Consider the following 22,382-nt stretch of genomic DNA (forward strand, 5'->3'; position numbering starts at 1 on the left):
CCCTCAAATCATTTTAATTATTTTCTTGATTTTATGATTTATGTTTGTACTAGTAAATTTATTTAAGTAAATTAGCTTACAAATTATTTAGAGAGAGTTGTTTGTTACTAAATAAATCCAATACAAATTATTATTTTTTTGATAACCGAGAAATCCGTCTGTGACCCGCCCTTTGGACAAATCACAACTTTCTAAACTCGGTGGATAATGGGCCCGCCCCTCTACCCTTCTCCACTTAAATACCGGGCTTTGCTTTGCATGGTGTGGGGCTTGAACCTGCGACCTAAGCCACAAATCCTCCACCTTTTGCCACTTGAGCTAGGCCTTGGGGGCCAATACAAATTTGAAATGTGAGTTGTTTATTTGTATATGACGTTTGTGATCTTAATTGAACGTATTTATATATATATATATATATATATTTGTGGTTTTCTAATTATTTATATTTTGAAGAATTTAAAAAATGCATACATATTAAAACTACAACTTGCAATTTTTATGTGTAAATGTAGATGGTTTATTCAATTTTACCATTGTTGACCATCTTTTCGATTTTAAAAGCAGATGGTTTATCTTTTTATAATTGAAAAATGACATTTTGTGAGTGATCAATTTATTAAGATGACAATTATTATCCTAATAGCAAACATGATAACAAAATTGTTCTTCTCATAGCTAGTTAGAAGGCCATAAAAAATAATATTGTCTGGTAATTATCTACCTTGACCCAATTACCTAATAATTCAAAGATATAATTGGAAAGAAGTTTTTTATAGAGTTTTAATCCAAACACAAAATGAGGTGGGAAATAATGAACCAAACACTTGATAAAAATAAACTTTGCATTACTAATCACTGCACTACTAATCCCTGCATTACTAATCTCTGCATTACTAATCTTTGGTACCAAACGACCCCTAGTAGAGTGTATTAGGAAAAATAATGCATGCATTAGTCTTGTGTATTGCTAGTACCTTGTTTGGTACTCTTTTCCAATCTATGTATAACTAATGATACACTCTATTGTGTATTAAATTGTGTATTACTAATACCATGGATTTATAGGTATTAGCAATGCAATGGTTTTAATGCATGCATTAACATCATTAAAGACTCAATTGCCCCTCAAACCCTTTTTTACATCTTTTCTACCACAATAGTGGAGGGCATCTTTGTAAATAAATTTTTTTATGCAATGCATACTATTTTTAATGCATCAAACCAAACAATGCATAAAAATAATCTATGTATAATTAATGCAAGCATAACTAATACATGCATTGTTAATGCAAGCATTACTAATACACTCTATTTAGCATTATTTTTATACACTCTACCAAACGACCTGTAATACACAAGCATCGTTCATGATTCTTTAAGTCCATTATTCTTAATAGAAAATCAGAGAACATATTAAAGCCCAAAATCAGGCGGCATACATGAGAAAATCCAAACTCTAACCATTTTAAAAGAAATATCAGAGTACAGGGTCAAATAAATTGTTGTTGGTCCCACATAAGGATCTTCTTACCAGCATAAACAGTTCTTCAGCTCCATTAAATAGAAATATTACTGGTCTAGGTGGAATCCAGCCGGAATCAATAGAGAGTCTGGCTAGCTCGAGTATTGATGCTGTTTGAGTCATAGTGCAATCAAGATAGATATAACCAACTGTTCCTCAAAAAGATAGATATAACCAACTACGACATCAGCTGGAAAGCAGATCAAATATAAGATATACATACCAACACAAGAACCACAATCACCAGCTCCTGGAGAACCAGGTGGAGTATCAAAATGGCCATTTATCAAAACTGCAGAATCATTTTCTCCTGAATCCACTGATGAGATTCTGCAATTAATTGTGTTACTTTCAGTTTCATTAAACAAAATTAAGGTGTTGCATATTTGAATGAAAAACTTAAAAAAAATGTTTTCCTTAGGTATATGAGGTTACAAATCAAACATCAATAACAATTTGTCAGGTAATTCCCAAACTTCTTCAGATTTTTCATAATTTAAGAAAGTGTAAGGAACATTTTCCAAAGGCAAAAGATCCATGACTCCTACAAATGAGCTCCACCGCTCCACCAAAAAGAAATTCCTTTAATTGATGAAATGAGGAATAGAATTCAGGTAATAACACTGCTTTATCTTTATGCTTTAAGAAAAAAGAGAGATAATAAGAAAAACAAAAAACTGAAGTGTTTGGGGATGATGAAATGTATAGATATATGACCAAACGTTAGATTCAAGCTGGTATACCTCATAATAATATTTGTATGATTTCTATAAGCCAGAGAGATGCTATGCCGTAAAAAGAACATGTTGAATGAGCCATTAACAATGGTCTCTTCTATCTCTATTCTGCAAGAATAAGAATCTCTAATTGTTAATGCAGCAATTGAGATTAGAATTACCTGAAGATAACTTTAACAAGTTAAACAAAGTTTTAAATAAGACCAACCTAATACCAGGTTGAGCTCGCTCCTTCATCAGTTCCAACTGTGTCATAATATATTGCGCCGCTAGTCTCAGACCTTGACGCCCTTGCTGTACACAAAAATATTTAGCTGCACATATTATATCTTAAAAAGAGAGAGTAAAGGATAACCCAAATCTTTGCAATACTATCAACAGCATGAGATTTTCTTTGGGGCAAAAACTGTGGTTTGAGGGTTGTTGGCAAAGAAATTCGCATGAAATGTGAAATGGAATTGAGAGAGTCATTACCTGGCGACCTCCGATATCCTTTGATAAGACGCTGACATGCTCAATAGCTCTGGCCTCAGAGAACCGATCAGGAGGAGCGTCCATGGGAAGAGGTGTGATGAACTTCATGTGAATGATAGAGTATACAAGGACCGATATCAATCCGTACAAAATCCCCAGACTAAACAGAATTTTGAATCCGGCTATATCACCCGAGTTCAGTCTCCACGCCATTACTCTTCTTCTCTATTTCTCACTTCACTGAACAAACAAAATATTCGAATCAGGTGTCCACAGCAAAGAGCGTCTATGCAATCAATTCGGCTGCTTCCCCTTTGCAACTTTTTTCGGCCCATCACCTTTGGGCCTATCAGCCGAAATGCCCTACACATTCTTGTACCTGTTTTTTTTTTTTAATGATAAAGTGAAAATTACCTAAATACATATCTTATTTTAGCATAATTTTTAAAAAATATTACCATCTCAAAAAAAAATTAAAAAATTCCCTCTAAGATATATCACTCTCCCATCGCTGATACATCCTTATCCCCTCTCTCATACATCTCTTCTCTCTCTCATACATCCCTCTCCTCTTGGATACAACACTCACTTATGTATCTGGATGTCAACTGATGTATTCGGAAGTCCAATGATGTATTTGGATGTTTTATGCCATCTCTGATATAACCCTCTCCTCTCGGATACATCCCTCACATATGTATCCGAATGTCTGCTAATGTATTTAGAATTGCGGATGAGACATTACAATGGCACAATTTTTTTTAAGTCATCACAATTGCGGAATGAGACATTGCAATTGCAGCATTTAAAAATTTAACCCATCGCAGTCTTGGGATTAGACATCTCAATTGCAGAGAATATATAAAATTAACTTTGGCATTTCATCGAATAGTTTGTGAGCAACCCGTTCTCAAGCCATTTTCATACAAATGGAAACACCTATTTTCCCCATTTTCAGTTTATACCCAATCAACAACAACAATCAAAAATACAATTTGCAAAACTTAAAATTTCAACATCATTCACAATAAAAATTGATGGTGAAAATCAACCCATTTCAACAACTTACCAATCTCAAGAATCAACCAAAGAGAAGGGAAACAATGCATACCTTGAGGTAAGAGCAAACCTGATGAGAAATTTATGATATAAGCGATCAAAGCAATTTTATTTTTAGAAGGGGGAGTATTGGGGATTGCTTTGGGATATTTTGAGACTCTGAAATGAATTTAAAAGGCTTCTTTCTGTTTAATTCACGCAAGTCATCGTGGTCCCGACCCGCTCCTCGCGATTGCTACTGTCAACTTAATTTACCTTTCATGAATGCAGCTTGTGGCTTTCATGATCACGGCACTCGATATTTTATGCATCGTGATCGTGATCATTGACTCTCGTGATCACAATGAAGGATTTGCTACCAGAAGTGATGAATTTACTATCATTTTCGGCAAGTTCAGGATGTATTGGCCAAGCTTAAGTGCCCAATAAGTGTTCCAACTCCCATTTTGAAGGTGTTTCAATCCCAATAAAGTTTTTGCTTCCTAACCTGCCTAAACAATCACCAAAAACTTTGAAATCATGAAGGTTAGTAAAAAATAAATTCTAAATCTAATCTAAAAATCTAAAATCTCAAATTTTAACTATGAATCAAAAAATTTGGAAACCAATGGATTGCCTCCTATCAAGCTCACAATTTAATATCACGACGCAACGCCGATTGCATCAACCTTTGTGTTTCTATTTCGAGGCGATGAATCTTCTTCCCAACATTAAATCAATTTTTCGTTGAAATGCATGGGACAATATGAGAGCATAAAGAGGCTCACTTGATCTCTCCACTTTGAAGATTTAAATTTCTTACCCAACTTTAGGTCGATTTTTCGTTAAGGGTCATTGGCAAGAGAAGGAGTATCACTAGGCTATTCGACACTGAACTTCATAACTTTTTCCCTTCAAGTGATTAAAACTCTAACTTCTAAATGAGCTAAAGTTGCCATAAATAACATTTCTCGCTTTTTCTTGTAACCTTAGTATCATTTCTTTGATTTTGACATCTTGGAATTTTATTGGCTTGATTCGGTAGCAAAGACCAAAATTTTCATCAATGTATATCACAATCCCTTTTTCTCGACACTCCAACTCTACTTCACTTTTATTGACCATTTGACAAGGAGGATCATATACCCACATTCTTTTCGCACATTGACCTCCAAAAATTCAATTTCACACTCAAGTTTGATTCTCTCATAACATTGAATTAGGTGAAATTACGGAGCTCATCCCTCATAAAAGGACATTAGATGTTGTAGCCTCTCACCACGTTCAAGCTTTAGGGCCAAACACATGAGCCAAGTTTGCCTCACCACCCCCATTTCTTCACACATCTTTTCATTGAAAGAGACCTCTATATAACTTTCACTAACATGAAGTCCTCCACAACAAGGTCATGAGGTAAGTTATATTTTGAAAGTAGTATTGAGCACCAATATGGGGGATAGTTCTAACAACTCACAACCCCATAAACCATGTAACCAACGTGGGTAGAGAGGGTCATACTTTTTAGATGATTCTTTATTGCTTTTTAGCATGGACTAGTGGATCCACTTAGTTAAGGATTTCTATACCCTGGCAAAGTATAGGAAAATTCTGGCAGCGTGGGATAGACGTTGTATCATCACATAGCTCATATTGATGGTTGTCGGTTAGAAAATCTCCCAAACAGAGTTATTTTGTATATTTGCAAACAGACAAACTTTATATTGTATTTTCTAATACATTGAGTTGTAATCTACTGTTTTAAAGCTTTTCTTTATACTGCATTATTTCTATTGCTTTATATTGAAATGAGTTGGGTTGAGTTGAGACGAGGTAAGTGTTTCTTCAGTTCCAGCTCAAGCTTATGTCATGTTTTTGATTTCCCCTCACATGCTTGTACATTCCATGTACTGACGCCATTTGGCCTGCATCTTTTATGATGTAGATACAGGTAACCAGGATCGGCATCTAACACTTTGTTGATCCAGTTGATTTCCAGAGTTGTTGGTGAACCTCATTGCTTCCGAAGGATGCCTTATTTACTTTCAGTCATTTCGTTTTGTAATTTGGAGGTCGTGGATCTTGCCCCAATATCCATCTCTGTTAGTAGAGGCTTTATAGATAGTTAGACATTATTAGTTCATGAGTCTTGTTCATTTTAGTGGTTATATTCTAGACTTGAGTTGTCGTTTTGGCTAGTGGATGTTTCTTTAAATATTGTGAGTTAGATATTTTGAGTTAGAGCTTTACTTTTAAAGTTCTCTTATTGTTGATTAAGTCTTTCACTAAGAGTTAAGCCAGGCTAAGGGTTCGCTTGAGGCCAACAATGGTTCTTGAGTGCCGGCCACGTCCAAAGTGTAGGCTCGGGGCGTGACAAACTTGGTATCAGAGCACAGAGTTCAAGAGTCTTAGGGTGTCTATGAAGCTGTGTCTGGAGAGTCCTAGTAATCAGTGTGAAGCGGCCACATCTATAATTAGGAGGCAGCAACATTTAGGAACTATCTCACTTCTTTCATACTCATTTTGTGCGATAGATATTAACTCTATAAAAGTTTCTTTCTAATTCGTGCTTGTGTGTATTTTTCAGATCATGCCTCCATGAAGAGTTGTACGAGGTCGTCCTGTTAGGAGAAATGTTGAGGGTTAAGGTGTACCCAATGCACCAAAAGTGTAACCCCAAGAAGAGGTCACAAATGTTGACTTCTGGTATGTTATCTGGATGTTGAGTCAAATGGTAGCCAACCAAGATGGTCAGCAGAGAGGGGATCTATAGGATATGGCTGATACATCTAGAGTTCGTGAGCTCTTAAAGATGCATCCTCCAAACTTCATCAGTTCAAGTGTCACTTAGTATCCAGAATACTTTGTGGAAGAGTTGTAAAAAGTTTTTGAGGTTATGCATGTTGCTGATACTGAACGAGTGGAACTAGCTGCATACCAACTGAAGGGTGTTGCTAGGGTATGGTTCGACCAATGGAAGAAGAGCAGAGATAAGGGTACACCGATTGGGAGCTGGACTGTGTTTGAGGGTGCATTCATGGTGAGTTTCTTTCCCCATGAGCTAAGAGAGACAAAGGTAATAGAATTCCTCACTCTTAAGTAGGAATCTATGAGTGTGCAGGAGTATAGTCTCAAGTTCACCCAACTTTCCCGTTATGCTCTAGAGATGGTTGCTGATATGAAGAGAAGGATGAGTTTGTTTGTTTTTGGGTTGTCTCGTCTGTCAAGAAAAAAGGGTAAGGCAACTATGTTGATAAGGGACATGAACATAGCAAGACTTATGATCCATGCGCAATAGGTTGAGAAAGATAAGTTGAGGGATAGAGAAGAGTTTCGAAACAAGAAATTTAAGACAACTAGGAACGAGTCCGAACAACACAAGAGCGATGTGAACCGGTCATCTTTCCAACAGAAAAAAAATGGACTTGCTCCATCGTCTGCTAGTGCACCTGCACCAAGGAACAAAGGTGAGTTTAAGAATTAGAATTCGGAGAATTTCAGAGCTAAACCTGCATTATCTCAAGGTAGTATGGCACAAGAAGGTAATTAGACTCCTACATGTGCTAAGTGTGTTAGGAACCATTCAGGAGTGTATCGTGATGGCTCCATTGGTTGCTTCAAGTGCGTCCATAATGGTTACTTCATTAGAGAGTGCCCTAAGAACAAGCAAGGTAGTGGTAATGGGGGAAATAGAGCCCAATCTTCTTCAGTTGCTCCACTAGACAGAGCTGCACCTAGAGGATCTACTTCAGGGACAGGCAGAGGAGCAAACCATCTATATGCGATCACCAGTCGCCAAGAGCAAGAGAATTCACCAGATGTTGTCATTGGTATGATCAAAGTCTTTACTTTTGATGTATATGCTTTGCTAGATCCATGAGTGAGTCTATCTTTTGTGACTCCTTATGTTGCCATAAATTTTTAATATCCTTCCTAAGTAACTTTGTGAGCTCTTCAGTGTATCTACACCTATCAGTGAGTCTGTTCTAGCTGAGAGAGTTTATCGTGATTGTACCATTTATGTCAATCACAAGGACACCATGGCTGGCTAAGTCGAGTTAGACATGGTATATTTTGATGTTATTCTAGATATGGACTGGCTTCATGCCTGTTATACCTCAATTGATTGTAGAACTCGAGTAGTTAAGTTCCAATTTCCTAATGAGCCAGTTATATAGTGGGGGAGTAGTTCAGCAGTGCCTAAGGGTCATTTTATTTCGTACCTTAAGGCGAGAAAGTTAGTTTCCAAGCGGTGTATCTATCACTTAGTCTGAGTTAATAACTCTAGTGTTGAGACACCACTTATTCAGTAGTACTAGTTGTTAGTGAGTTTCCAGAGGTCATTCCAGATGATCTTCCCGGAGTCCCTCATGAGAGAGAAATAGAGTTCGATATAGATATTCTTACTGATACTCGTCCTATCTCTATTCCGCCATATAGAATGGATCCAACTGAGTTGAAAGAGTTAAAAGAGTAGTTGAAATACATTCTTGAGAAAGGCTTTATTCGACCAAGTGTCTCACCTTAGGGCGCTCCGATCTTATTTGTGAGGAAGAAAGATGGTTCTCTTAGAATGTGCATAGATTACTGTTAATAGAATAAGGTTACTATCAAGAATAAGTATCCTCTTCCGAGAATTAATGATCTTTTCGATCAACTTCAGGGTGCCACTTGTTTTTCTAAGAGAGACCTCAAATCAGGCTATCATCAGTTAAGAGTAAGAGAAAGTGACATCCCTAAGACATCATTCAGGACCCGTTATGGTCATTATGAGTTTCTTTTCATGTCATTTGGATTGACTAATGCTCCTGCAGCGTTCATGGATCTTATGAAACAAAGTATTCAAGCTCTATATAGATATGTTTGTTATCGTACTAATTGATGACATTCTATTTATTCGAGGAATGAGGAGGATTATTGTCATGACTCGAGCCTACACCCTGGACATGGCTGACACTCAAGAACCATTGCTGGTCACCAAGTGAACCCTCATCCTGGCTGACTATAAGTGGAAAACTAACTCAAGCATACAAAAACTTAAAAGTGGATATAAATTCATAGAATTTAGATACGAAGCTTTAACTCAAATGATTAACTCTGAATATAATAGAATATTAGACTAGCCAAAATAGGCAACTCAAGTCTTTAAAACATTTAACAAAATAAACGAAGAAACATCTCATACTCTACTATCTATCTATGAAGCCTCTACTATTACAGAAGGATATCGGGAAAAGACCCACAACATCTCAAAACTACTAACTGTATGATAAAGGTGAAGTCCTCTGAAATATAAGAAGGCTCACCAAAGCTGACTGGAATATCACATGACCTCAACGCCTATTGATGATCCTGAATACCTATATCTGCATCATGAAATGATGCAGACCAAATGGCTCAGTACGTGGAATGTACGAGCATATAAAGGGAATTCTAAAGCATAACATAAGCTTGAACTGGTGGAATAGAAACATATATACTTACCTCTTCTCAACTCACTCAACTCAACTCGACTCAAAGAAACATAATTCAAATGAATGATACGATATTCAACTCAGTGAAATAAGGCTCAACTCAATAATAAGATACTCGACTCTGGGTACTCAACTCAATATAAATCAGCAATACATAGAAAACTTTTAAACAGTAGAAATCAACTCAGTTTGTTTGGAAGGATACAAGATAAACTCTGCTTGTATATTAAAATTCAAAGTAAACTATGTATATATAATAATACAAAATATCGCAATGGGAGTTTCTCTAGCCGACAACCATCACTATGAGCTATGTGATGATACAACGTCTTGCCACAAGCTGTCAGGGCCGTCTTATACTTTGCCAGGGTATAAAACCCACTCACTAAGTGGAACTAGTCTATGCTAAAAAACATTAAGGAATCATCTAAACAGTATGACCTTTTTCTACCCATGCTGGTTACACGGTTTATGGAGACTTCAAATTATCTCAACTCAAACTCGTCCCCATATCGGTGCTCAATACTACTCCCAAAATGTAACTAGCTTATATGTTTAAAAACATAAATCTTTCTATGTTTTGAGATTATTACTCAACAACCTTTCTCTTAAAAGAAATGGTACTAAAACTATTCAAAACTCTTTTGGAAATCTCAGTTTCCTATCATCTTAAATATAAAAACATTTACTCTTGGGAATACTTAGTTTCCATATATCATTTTAAGAAAATGAACTCAGCTCTACTCTTCCTCAACTCAATGCTTAAGTCTTTAAAACAAGTTTTAAAACAATTTGTAAAAAGACTTCTTAAAATAGGGTTCATGCTGAATTATGGACGTGAACGACTCAATTCAAGGTTTTCAATAACCATGCATAAAACTCAATACTTAGAATTCAACAACTCCATAACTCAAGGAGTCAATTACACTACTCATATGAATAATGCTCAACTCGGAGGGTTCATACAAAATTATGGGCATGAACTACTCAACTTAAGGACTCAATGATACCTCTCATCTCAAGACTGCTCAACTCATACTTACTTCCTCAAAACTTAGCTCAAATCGACAATTGATCTCAATAGATTCATAATTGAACTCAAAGACTTTCTTGAACTCTACTCTTAACTTTTTCTTGAATTTGAACTAGGAATTCAAGAGTTATGATTCATGATATGAATGATCTCAATAACAATATGGCAATTCAATAATTACGAATAGAACTTTTAAAAGAAATAGAAACTCAAGAACTCAAAATCAACTTATCTAAAAAATACTCAAATCTAGGGAAAGTATCCTACATTAGTCTTTTAGTGATCTTAAAGTAGATGTAGGGCGTGAGGATGAACTAGTACATCATTACGATATCCTTACATACCTGAAAGAACTTGATTAGAATCCTTGAAACCCTAGCTTGAAGGTAAACAATCAAGAAAACCTTTCTTGAGATTCTTGAATTAGTTTCTTGAAATCTCTATGGCCAAGAATTATGATTTTCATTAGTGATTCATAATTTTATGAAGGAATTTGAGTTGAAAGAATTAAATTCTTGGAGAAAAAGTTACGTTGAAGAAGAATCTTGAAAAAGATTGAAAGAATCTTGAATAGAGTTTTCTACTTTAATTTTTCCTTAGGGTTTTGTCTTAGTGTTTGAGAGAGAAGAAAATGATGGATTAAAAGATGAAAATACGATTGTTTTGAGCCTTTTATTAGTCAAGAAATAGGGTTTTCTTGGAGGTAAAAGACAAAAAGACTCTTTTTAATGTTTTCCCGTCGGCTAATTCGTAACAACACTGTATCAGGTTACTAAAGTGGTGATAACTTTCTACTCAAAAATTGGATTGACGCAAAATTTGTGGCGTTGGAAAGTGGATTCAAATACCTTTAATTTGATAGGTTATGGCTCACGTAATTCTTTATATTCTAAGATATATGGCTATTTGAAGTTGACCCAAGTAGAATCTTACATCAAAATTTAATCGATAAGGAAACTTCAAGAACACTTATCAAGAACTCATCAAGAAATTAAATTGCTCAATATTTATGGATAGATTCGCGAAAGAAAACTCATGATTGGCGTGTGGGTGAACGAACCCAACACTATGGAAGCTTACATACCTCAAAGAATTAGGTTCTTGGCGAAATCTTGAATTTCTTGAACGAACGCTTGAAACTTTGAACTTTTTCTCCTCTTGAATCTTCTCTTTAAAAACCTAAGCTTTTTTGGGGATGAATGAAACTAATTCTAATTAGTTTAGACTCCTAAAACCTTACTAAAAATGCTTAAATCTGATTGGGTAAGAAAAAGACCAAAATACCCCTCATATTTTTGGTTAACTTTCCTTAATTGGATGGCCCAACTTCAAACGGGCATATATCCCTCATACGAGCTCAAAAATTAGCAAACTTAATGGCGTTGGAAAGAGGATTCCAAGACCTTTAATTTGATATCTTATGGGCTACCTAACTCATCATGTACTGAAGGTTATAGTCATTTTAAGTTGACCCAAAACTTAGAAGAACGTAGGAATGACTTGAATGAATTCTCTTTAATTATTTTTGGAAGTCAAGGTGCTATATCTAGTGACCTGCCCTTAATACTAAAGAAATTTTAAATTCCTTGGTAAAATACTACTCACCACGATGGATGGTTCGAGTCTTGGATCAAAAAAATTCTGGGGTGTTACAATATCCCCCCTTGAGATCATTCGTCCTCAAATGACGGCTGGACTGGGTAAGGAATTGGGTTACTCTTTTCATCTTTGCCATACCAACTAGAATTTGCCCGCATTATTATTCGAAACCAACTAAGGCTCTCATTTAACTATTTCTCATAGTAACCTCATCCTCTTCTTCCTACACATTTATAACCTTAGACAGAATTATCACGCCATCATTGTTACGATAAGATCATTAACCTTCTTTTTCTAACATTACTCCATTACTAAAAGGACCTCTCAAAAGATATCTCCCATACTCCTTTGAACTCATTACTCTCTTATTCTCGACACTTGACTTGAATTCCAATCTTATCATCTCCCCCTTAGGTCTAAAGCTCACACTTCAAGGCTATGGACCTATTCCAACATCTCTAACTGGTCTACATCCTCTTTTACTCTAACACTCGGGAGAAGCTTATCTCATGACTACCGAACTCTCAATAAGAAGGTACTAAGACTTCTTTCTAAGGTGTTTCTGCTAACCTCTTCTAATTACATACCCTCTCGGTACACCTTGTAATATTCTTTTTACTCTTGTGACTTAGCCACACTTCACTGCCCTTATCAAGAGGTTTAGGGTATCTCACTTGTACCACTCATATTTATTGCAACTAATCACCTCAATTTCTCACCTAATCTAGGTCAAGTCTTCTATATGAAATCTCAAGATTAACGCCATCACCTTCTTTTTGCTATCCTTTTGTCAAGACACTCATCTCAAATTCAAGCTTAATGTTTATTACTAAACCTGAATATCAATATGATTGCTCGCTTACTATACTAACTTAAACTACTGGATACAATTTAGAAACACTCGTCCACTAGGACCTTATAACAAGTAGTCAATCCTTACCTCTTTGTCTCCATACTCACAAATTACCATCATATTTGACTTCGCAACTTAAGTACTACTTACTCGCTAACTGCGCATTATCTCTAAAGTAGTTCTATCATCCTCTGAATACCATAGGGTTTCCCCCTTGAAAATTCATAAGCCTAGCTTGGGTCTACCACCTCATGAATACTCTTCTCGATTATTCAACATATGAATTTAGTCTTCTCAAACATGATGGCACATAGACATCAACTCTATTTTGGTTAAAAAAAATATACTCTATATCTCATCATGACTAGTAACTATTCCTCTTCCTTTTAACTAGAACTCTCTACAATATTATTATTCCTTATTTTACTCATAAGGGAAACTCATCACTTATAACTGACTGGGTGCATGATTGCAATCACATAATCTGCCCCGTCACTATCTCTTTTCCTTAGAATACTGAACCTCTGCATACTTTCCTCTAATTCTGGGCACTTTCACTACTATTGCTCATAATCTCGTAATTCATACCGTCTTTTAGGGTGAAAATACTACCCAAGATCTAAACATACCATCCTCTTAAAGGTCTCAGCTGAATAAGGTTTAGGGAAGAGTGTACAACTTGCTTTTAGCTCAAACGTACGATTCATATGAACATGAGTGCATTTCTCTGAAACTCAACACTTAACTCACTCATGGGCTTCTCTCAAACCTCTCTGGAGTCTTATGACTTCCTCAAGACTCATGCTAAGAGCAACTCATCGATAAATGACTAACTTTTCTTTTCAACCACCTCTAGTATGATGGGTAGTCGAATGAATCTGAGAAACACACGAGTATGAATAAATCTCCATGACATAGCTCTATTGCACGATTAAGAGTATTAAAGAAGTGAGATAGTTCCTAAATGTTGCAGCCTTCTAATTATAGATGTGTCGCGCTTTACATCGATAACTAGGACTCTACAGACACGACTTCATAGACACCCTAGGACTATTGAACTTTGTGCTCTGATACCAACTTTATCACGACCCGAGTCTACACCCTGGACGTGGCTGCACTCGAGAACCATTGCTGGTCCCCAAGCGAACATCCATCCTAGCTGACTACAAGCGAAAGACTAACTCAAACATACAAAAGATTAAAATTGGATAAAAATTCATAGAACTTAGATACAAAGCAATAACTCAAATGATTAACTCTGAATATAATAGAATATTCAACTAGCCAAAACAGGCGAGTCAAGTCTTTAAAACATTTAACAAAATAAATGAACAGAATTCTCAAACTCTACTGTCTATCTATGAAGCCTCTACTATTCCAGAAGGGTATAGGGGAAAGACTCAAGACATCTCAAAACTACTAACAGTATGATAAAGGTGAAGTCTTCCGAAATATAAGAAGGCTCACCGAAGCTGATTGAAATATTACATGACCTCAACGAAACACCTGCATCATGAAATGATGTAGGCCAAATGGCTCAGTACATGGAATGTACGAGCATGTAAGAGGAATTCTAAAATATAACATAAGCTTGAACTTGTGGAATAAAAACATATATACTTACCTCTTCTCAACTCACCCAACTAAACTCGACTCAAAGAAACATAGTTCAACTCAATGATAAGATATTCAACTCAATGAAATAAGGCTTAACTCAAAATAAGACACTCGACTCTGGGTACTCAACTCTGGATATTCAACTAAATATAGAGCAATAATACATATCCAATATATGGAAAGCTTTTAAACAGTAGAAAGCAACTCAGTTTGTAGGCAATGATAAAAGATAAACTCTGCTTGTATATGAAAATTCAAAGTAAACTATGTGTATATAAGAATACAAAATATCTCTGTGAGAGTTTCTCTAACCGACAACCATCACTATGAGCTATGTGATGATACAAAGTCTTGCCTCTTGCTGCCAGGGCCGTCCTATACTTTGTCGGGGTATACAACCTACTCACTAAGTGGATCCACTAATCTATGCTAAAAAGCATTAAGTAATCATCTAAAAAGTATGACCTTTATCTACCCATGATGGCTACACGGTTTATGGAGACTTTGAATTATCTGAACTAAAACTCGTCCCCATATTAGTGTTCAACACTACTCCCAAAATATAACTATCTCATATGTTTAAAAACATAACTCTTTCTGTGTTTTGAGATAATTACTCAAAAATCATTCTTTTAAAAGAGATGGTACTAAAATTGCTCAAAACTCTTTTGGAAATCTTAGTTTCCTCTCATCTTAAATGTAAAAACATTTGCTCCAGGGAATACTTAGTTCCCATATATCATTTTTAAGAAAATGAACTCAGCTCTACTATTCCTCAACTCAGTGCTCAAGTTTTTAAAACAAGTTTTAAAACAATTTGTAAAAAGACTTCTTAAAATAGGGTTCATACCGAATTATGGACGTGAACGACTCAATTCAAGGTTTTCAATAACTATGCATAGAACTCACTACATGGAACTCAACAACTCCAGAACTCAATGAGTCAATGACACTACTCATCTGAAGAATGCTCGACTCGAAGGGTTCATGCGGAATTATGGGCATGAACTACTCACCTCAAGGACTCAATGATACCTCTCATCTCAAGACTTCTTGACTCATACTTACTTCTTCAAAACTTAGCTCAAATCAACAATTGATCTTATAGGATTAACAATTGAACTCAAAGACTTTATTGAACTCTACTTTTAACTCTTTCTTGAATTTGAATTATGAATTTAAGAGTTATGATTCATGATATGAAGGATCTCAATAAAAATATAGCAATTTTATAATTATGAATAGAACTTTTAAAAGAAACATGTACTTAAGAACTCAAAATCAACTTATCTCAATAATACTCAAATCTAGGGAAATTATCCTAGATTATTCTTTTACTGATCTGAAAGTAGATGTAGGGAGTGAGGACGAACTAGTCCAACACTATGATAGCCTTACATACCTGAAAGAAAAAGTTTCTTGAAGAATATTGAAGAAGAACTACATTAGAAGCCTTGAAACCCTAGCTTGAAGGTAAAAAATCAAGAAAACCTTTCTTGAGATTCTTGAATTAGTTTCTTGAAATCTCTATGGCCAATAATTATGATTTTCATTAGTGATTCATAATTGTATGGAGGAATTTGAGTTGAAAAGAATATAATTTTTGGAGAAAAACTTACCTTGAAGAAGAATCTTAAAAAAGATTGGAAGAATCTTGAAAAAGATTGGATGAATCTTGAAAAAGATTGAAAGAATCTTGAATGGAGTGTTCTACTTTGATTTTTCCTTAGGGTTTTGTCTTAGGGTTTGAGAGAGAAGAGAATGATGGATTAAAAGATGAAAATCTGATTGTTTTGAACATTTTATTAGTCAAGAATTTCCTTAGGGTTTTCTTTGAGGTAAAAAGACAAAAACGACCCTTTTAATGTTTTACCGTCGGCTAATTCGTAACAACACTGTATCAGGTTACTAAAGTGGTCATAACTTTTTACTCAAAAATTGGATTGACGCAAAATTAGTGGCATTGGAAAGTGGATTCAAGTACCTTTAATTTGATAGGTTGTGGCTCATGTAACTCTTTATATTCTAAGAGATATTGTTATTTGATGTTGACCCAAGTAGAATCTTACATCAAAATTTAATTGATAAGGAAACTTCAAGAACACTTATCAAGAACTCATCAAGAAATTAAATTGCTCAATATTTATGGGTATATTCACAAAAGAAACCTCATGATTTCAATGTGGGTGAACGAACCCAACAATATGAAAGCTTACATACCTCAAAGAACTAGGTTTTTGGTGAAATCTTGAATTTCTTGAACGAACACTTGAAACTTTGAAATTTTTCTCCTGTTGAATCTTCTCTCTAAAACCTTAAACTTTTTTGGGGATGAATGAAACTAATTCTAATCAGTTTAGACTCTTAAAACCTTACTAAAAACTCTTAAATCTGATTGGGTAAGGAAAAGACTAAAATACCCCTCATATTTTCGGGTAACTTTCCTTAATTGGCCAGCCCAACTTCAAAAGGGCATATATCCTTTATACGACCTCAAAAATTAGCAAACTCGGCGGCGTTGGACAAAGGATTCCAAGACCTTTCATTTGATATCTTATGGGCCACCTAACTCATCATTTAGTGAAGGTTATGGTCATTTTAAGTTGACCCAAAACTTAGAAGAACCTAGGAATGAGTTGAATGAATTCTCTTTAATTCTTTTTAGAACTCAAGGTGCTATATCTAGTGACCTGACCTTAATACTAAAGAAATTTTAAATTCCTCGGTAAAAATTCTACTCACCACGAAGGATGGTTCGAGTCTTAGTTCAAATTTTTTTTGGGGTGTTACAGTCATGCTAGTCATCTCAGAATAGTTCTTCAAGCTCTCAAGGATAGAGAGTCGTATTCTAAATTCTCTAAGTGTGAATTTTGGCTTGAGTTTATGGCATTCTTAGGCCAAATTTTTCCTGCTGATGGGATTCCAGTTGATACTCAGAAAATTGAGGTAGTGAAGAACTGGCCAGACCCACATCTCCAATTGATATTAGGAATTTCTTGGGATTGGGTGGTTATTATAGGAGATTTTTTGAGGGGTTCTCATCTATTTCATCCCTGTTGACAAAGTTGATTCAGAAAACGGTTAAGTTTCAATGGTTTGAAGCTTGCGAGAAAAACTTTCAAGAATTGAAAACTAGGTTGATTACTAGCCACTGTTGACCTTACCAGAAGTTACACAAGCCTTCGTTGTGTATTGTGATGTGTCGAGAGTTGGATTGGGTTGTGTATTGATGCAGAATGGCAAGGTTATAACTTATGCCTCTAGGCATTTTAAGATTCACAAAAGGAATTACCCAACCCATGATCTAGAGTTGGCTGTTGTAGTGTTCGCTTTGAAAATATGGCGTCACTATCATTATGGTGTTCATGTAGATGTGTTCACCGATCACAAGAGTCTTCAGTATGTGTTTAGTCAGAAAAAGCTTAACCTCAGACAAAGGATGTGGTTGGAGTTACTCAAGGATTATGACATGAGTATTCTCTATCATACCGGTAAGGCTAATGTTGTTGTTGATGCATTGAGCAGGTTGTCTATGGGCAGTACTTCCCATGTTGAGGAAGACCTGAAAGAATTAGTCAAAGATGTGCACAGACTTTCACGATTGGGAGTCCGATTAATGGATTCCAATGAAGAAAGGGTTGTGGTGATGAATAAGGTTGAATCATCATTAGTGTCTGAAGTGAAAGAGAAACAATCCAAGACCCTATTTTACTTGAATTAAAGGGAAGTATTCATAAGCAGAAAGTGATGGCTTTTGAACAAGTGGATGAACTTCAAGAGAGGATCATGGAGGAAGCTCATAGCTCCATATATTCTATTCATCCGGGTTCCACAAAGATGTATCGTGACTTGAGAGAAGTCTATCGGTGGAGTAGTATAAAGAGGGGTATTACAGAGTTCGTTGCTAAGTGCCGAAATTGCCAACAATTCAAAGTATAGCATAAGAGGCCCAGTGGTATGACTCAGAATATAGATCTTCCGAGATAGAAGTGAGAGATGATCAATATGGATTTCATTACAGGTTTACTGCGGTCTCACAGACATCATGATTTGATTTGGGTGATTGTTGATCGAATGACTAAATCATCCCATTTCTTACACTAATTTTTCAATAGAGGATTATGCCAAGCTATATATTCAAGAGATAGTCGAACTTCATGGAGTTCCCATATCCATTATTTCAGATAGAGGTGCTCAATTCACCGCACAATTTTGGAAGTCTTTCCAGAAGGGTTTGGGTTCAAAGGTGAACCTTAGTACTACTTTTAATCCTTAGACTGATGGTCAAGCAGAGCGTACAATTCAGACATTATAGGATATGTTGAAAGTGTGTGAGATCGATTTCAAGGGAAATTGGGATGATCACTTGCCTCTCATTGAGTTTGCGTACAACAATAGTTATCACTCTAGCATCCAGATGGCACATTATGAGGCTCTTTATGGGAGAAGATGCAGATCTCTTATTGGATGGTTTGAGGTTGGTGAAGCTGGGTTGATAGGACCAGACTTGGTTCACCAAGCTATGGATAAAGTGAAGATTATTCAAGAGAGGTTGAAAATAACGTAGAGTTGTTAGAAATCCTATACTGATGTTAGGAGAAGAGACTTAGAGTTTGAGGTAGATGATTGGGTTTATTTGAAGGTTTCAACCATGAAGGGTGTTATGAGGTTTGGAAAGAAGGGGAAGCTTAGTCCCTAGTATATTGGCCCTTATAGGATATCCAAGAGGATTGACAATGTTGCTTATGAGTTGGAGCTACCGTCAGAGTTAGCGGAGGTCCATCCGGTATTCCACATGTCAATGTTGAAGAAGTGTATGGGCGAACCTTCCCTTATTATACCGACTGAAGACATTTGTATTAAGGATAACTTATCTTATGAGGAGATTCCTGTTTAGATTCTAGATAGTCAGATTTGCAAGTTGAGAGCCAAAGAGGTAGCATAGTCAAGGTCTTATGGAGGAATCAATTTGTTGAGGAAGCTACTTGGGAGGCTGAGGATTAAGAAGAAATACTCAAATCTCTTTGAGTCCGGAGAAATTCAAAAATTAAGGTACTAATCCTTTTCTAGGCATTTATTATAGTCTAAATGTTGTGTTACTTTGCATATTGAGTGTTTGAGTTGGGTGTTAGATGTTACCACCCTTATTCTACTTAGAGTAATCTCATTTGAGGACGAATGTTCCCAATGGGGAGATATTGTAACACCTCGGTATTTTAGAGGATTAAAAATAGAGAGAATTAAATTGGAAATAGCAAAATCAGAAATTTTGCAAGCAATGCATAAGTTGTGAGTTTTGGATCAACTTCAAACTACCATAACTTTAAGTAAAGAATGAGTTAGGTGGCCTATAAGACATCAAATGAAAGGTCTTGGAATCCTCTTTCCAATGCCACCAAATTTGCTAATTTTTGAGCTCGTATGAAGGGGATATGCCCGTTTGAAGTCAAGTTGTCCATTTAAGGAAAGTTACCCGAAAATATGAGGGGTATTTTGGTCTTTTCCATACTCTTTAAGCTTTAAGCATTTTAGTAAATAATTAGGGGTCTAAACTGATTTGGTTCAGTTTTCTAAAATCAATTTATGCTTAGGGTTTTGAGAGGAGTTCAAGAAGTGGAGAAAAGAGAAAAGTCAAGGCGTTCATCAAGTTTTCTTGCGAATCGAAGGTTGTTTCGCCAAGGTTTTAATCCCTAAGAGGTATGTGAGTTCTCATAGTGTTGGATTCATTCACCCATATCCCAATCATGTTAGTTTAACCCAATTTCGTTCAAAGGATTGAAGGATTTGAGTTCTTGTTGAGTTTTCTTGGAATTTTCTTTCGTAATCTTGATTGTTGGGATTTTGATGAGTTCTTGAGATAAAATTTAGTGATTTGAGGGTAATTTTGAGTAGATTATCATGTACATATGTTGAGTATTCGATTCTAAGTGAGTTGGGAAGAAACTATTCGATTCTAGGCAAATTAGGGTTAGAAAACAAAGAATATTTTTTTTGGGGTTTTCTAGGCTGGGGCTGGTGCGCCGCCCCAGCAGTGTGCCAGAAAGTTTCCTTTTTAGTGTAGGGGCTCGTGCCCTGTGCCGCCTAGTGCTCCAAGGTCGCCTGCCTTGACCATTTTGCAGTCCTTCGCTCCGTCTGAGTTCTTTCAAAGGGTTCCTTTACTCCCCATCTATTCTAACTACTCTATACTACTTTAAACATCAAGAGATAATTCATAACATGAATCACAAACCTTGAATCCATAATTCAAATTCAAGGAAAGAGTTAAGAGTCAAGTCTTGAGAGTTCTTCAAGTCATTTTAAGAAGTCTTTTACAAATTGTTTTAAAACTTGTTTTAAAGACTTGAGCACTGAGTTGAGGAATTGTAGAGCTGAATTAATTTTATTTAAAATGATATATGGGAACTAAGTATTCCCAAGAGAAAATGTTTTTACATTTAAGATGAGAGGAAACACCGATTTCCAAAGAGTTCATGAGTATTTTTCAGTATTATCTCTTTTAGAGAAACCTTTTGAGTAATTTTCTCAAAGTTGAGGAAGAGGAAATGTTTTATTTAAAATATAATGAGCTAAGTTATATTTTGGGAGTAGTATTGAACACCGATATAGGGGAGAGTTCTAACAACTCACAACCCCCATAAACTATGTAGCCAATATGGGTAGAAAGGGTCATACTTTTTAGATGATTTCTTATTGTTTTTTAGCATAGACTAGTGGAACCACTTAGTTAAGGATTTCTATACCCCGACAAAGTATATGACAGTTCTGGCAGCGTGGGCTAGACAATGTTTCATCACTTAGCTCACAGTGATGGTTGTCGGTTAGAGAATCTCTCAAACAAAGTTATTTTGTATTTTTGCGTACAAACACAATTTATATTGTATTTTCTAATACATTAAGTTGTTATCTATTGTTTTAAAGTTTTTCTTTATACTGCATTATTTCTATTGCTTTATATTGATATGAGTTGAGTTGAGTTGAGACGAGGTAAGTGTTTCTTTAGTTCCAGTTCAAGCTTATGTCATGTTTTAGATTTCCCCTCACATGCTTGTACATTCCATGTACTGACACCATTTGTCTTGCATCTTTTATGATGCAAATACAGGTAACCAGGATCAGCATCTAGCGCTTCGTTGATCCAATTGAGTTCCAGAGTTGTTGTGAGCTTCCTTGCTTCCGGAGGATCCCTTGTTTACTTTTAGTCATTTCGTTTTGTTAATTGGAGGTCGTGGGTTTTGTCCTGACGTCCATCTCAGTTAGTAGAGGCTTCATAGATAGTGATACATTATTAGTTCATTTGTCTTGTTCATTTCAGTGGTTATGTTCTAGACTTGAGTTGCCGTTTCGGCCGGTGGATGTTTCTTTAAATATTCTGAGTTAGCTATTTTGAGTTAAAGCTTTACTTTTAAAGTTCTCTTATTGTTGATTAAGTCTTTCACTATGATTTAAGCCATGCCAAGGGTTCGCTTGGGGCCAACAATGGTTCTCGAGTACCGGCCACGTCTAGGGTGTAGTCTCGGGGTGTGACAAATAGTTTGCAAAACATCTCAAAGGAAAAGAAAGTACTGAGAGACTCCTCAACTCTATCCATCTATGAAGCCTATATAGTTCAATATGGATGTCGGGACAAGACCCATGACCCTGTAAAATGATTAAACTTAAAAGAAAAGTGGAGTTCTCCAGAATGCAAGGAGGCTCACCCAAAGTTAACTGGAAAGCAAAGTGATCTCAACAAAGCATATGTTGATGATCATGAACACATGTATCTTCATCATAAAAGATGCAGATTGAATGACATTAGTACATTGAATATATGAGTATGTAATAAAGATGAATGAATAAATAATTGAACTGATAAGGCTGATGAACAACTCACCTCAACTTATCTCAACTCAACTCAAAGCATAGGTAAAAGATAAAATGTTTGAAGCTTTACAAGTAAAAGAGGCAAAATCAAGGATGTATAAGAAAATACAATAAAGTACTCTTTAAACTATTAGAGAGATTCTCTAACTGACAACTGATGTTTGCGTAATCAAGA

General features: G+C 35.8%; 2 protein-coding genes across 6 annotated transcripts in view; both read right to left on the bottom strand.

The window, feature by feature from the left end:
• The window catches only part of LOC125862459 (uncharacterized), a 39,359-nt gene extending 36,327 nt beyond the window's left edge, over positions 1–3,032 (bottom strand). For 2 of the 4 annotated variants that reach the window (XR_007446045.1, XM_049542529.1), the window contains exons 1-5: positions 2,734–3,032; positions 2,468–2,553; positions 2,266–2,385; positions 1,746–1,852; positions 1,532–1,632 (exon numbers count right to left, since the gene is read on the bottom strand). Coding sequence is in view for 3 of the 4 variants with exons in the window: in XM_049542529.1 (XP_049398486.1) it covers positions 1,532–1,632; positions 1,746–1,852; positions 2,266–2,385; positions 2,468–2,553; positions 2,734–2,946 (627 nt within the window). In the remaining variant the exon portion in view is untranslated. The remainder of the gene's footprint in view (positions 1–1,531; positions 1,633–1,745; positions 1,853–2,265; positions 2,386–2,467; positions 2,554–2,733) is intronic. The other 2 variants (XM_049542527.1, XM_049542528.1) reach the window with 2 other exon arrangements.
• LOC125862467 (uncharacterized) overlaps positions 1–22,382 on the bottom strand; it is a 1,053,062-nt gene that overhangs the window by 758,777 nt on the left and 271,903 nt on the right. The gene's annotated exons all lie outside the window — the stretch shown is intronic.

Source organism: Solanum stenotomum, chromosome 4, assembly GCF_019186545.1.
Source record: "Solanum stenotomum isolate F172 chromosome 4, ASM1918654v1, whole genome shotgun sequence".
Taxonomy (NCBI): Eukaryota; Viridiplantae; Streptophyta; class Magnoliopsida; order Solanales; family Solanaceae; genus Solanum; species Solanum stenotomum.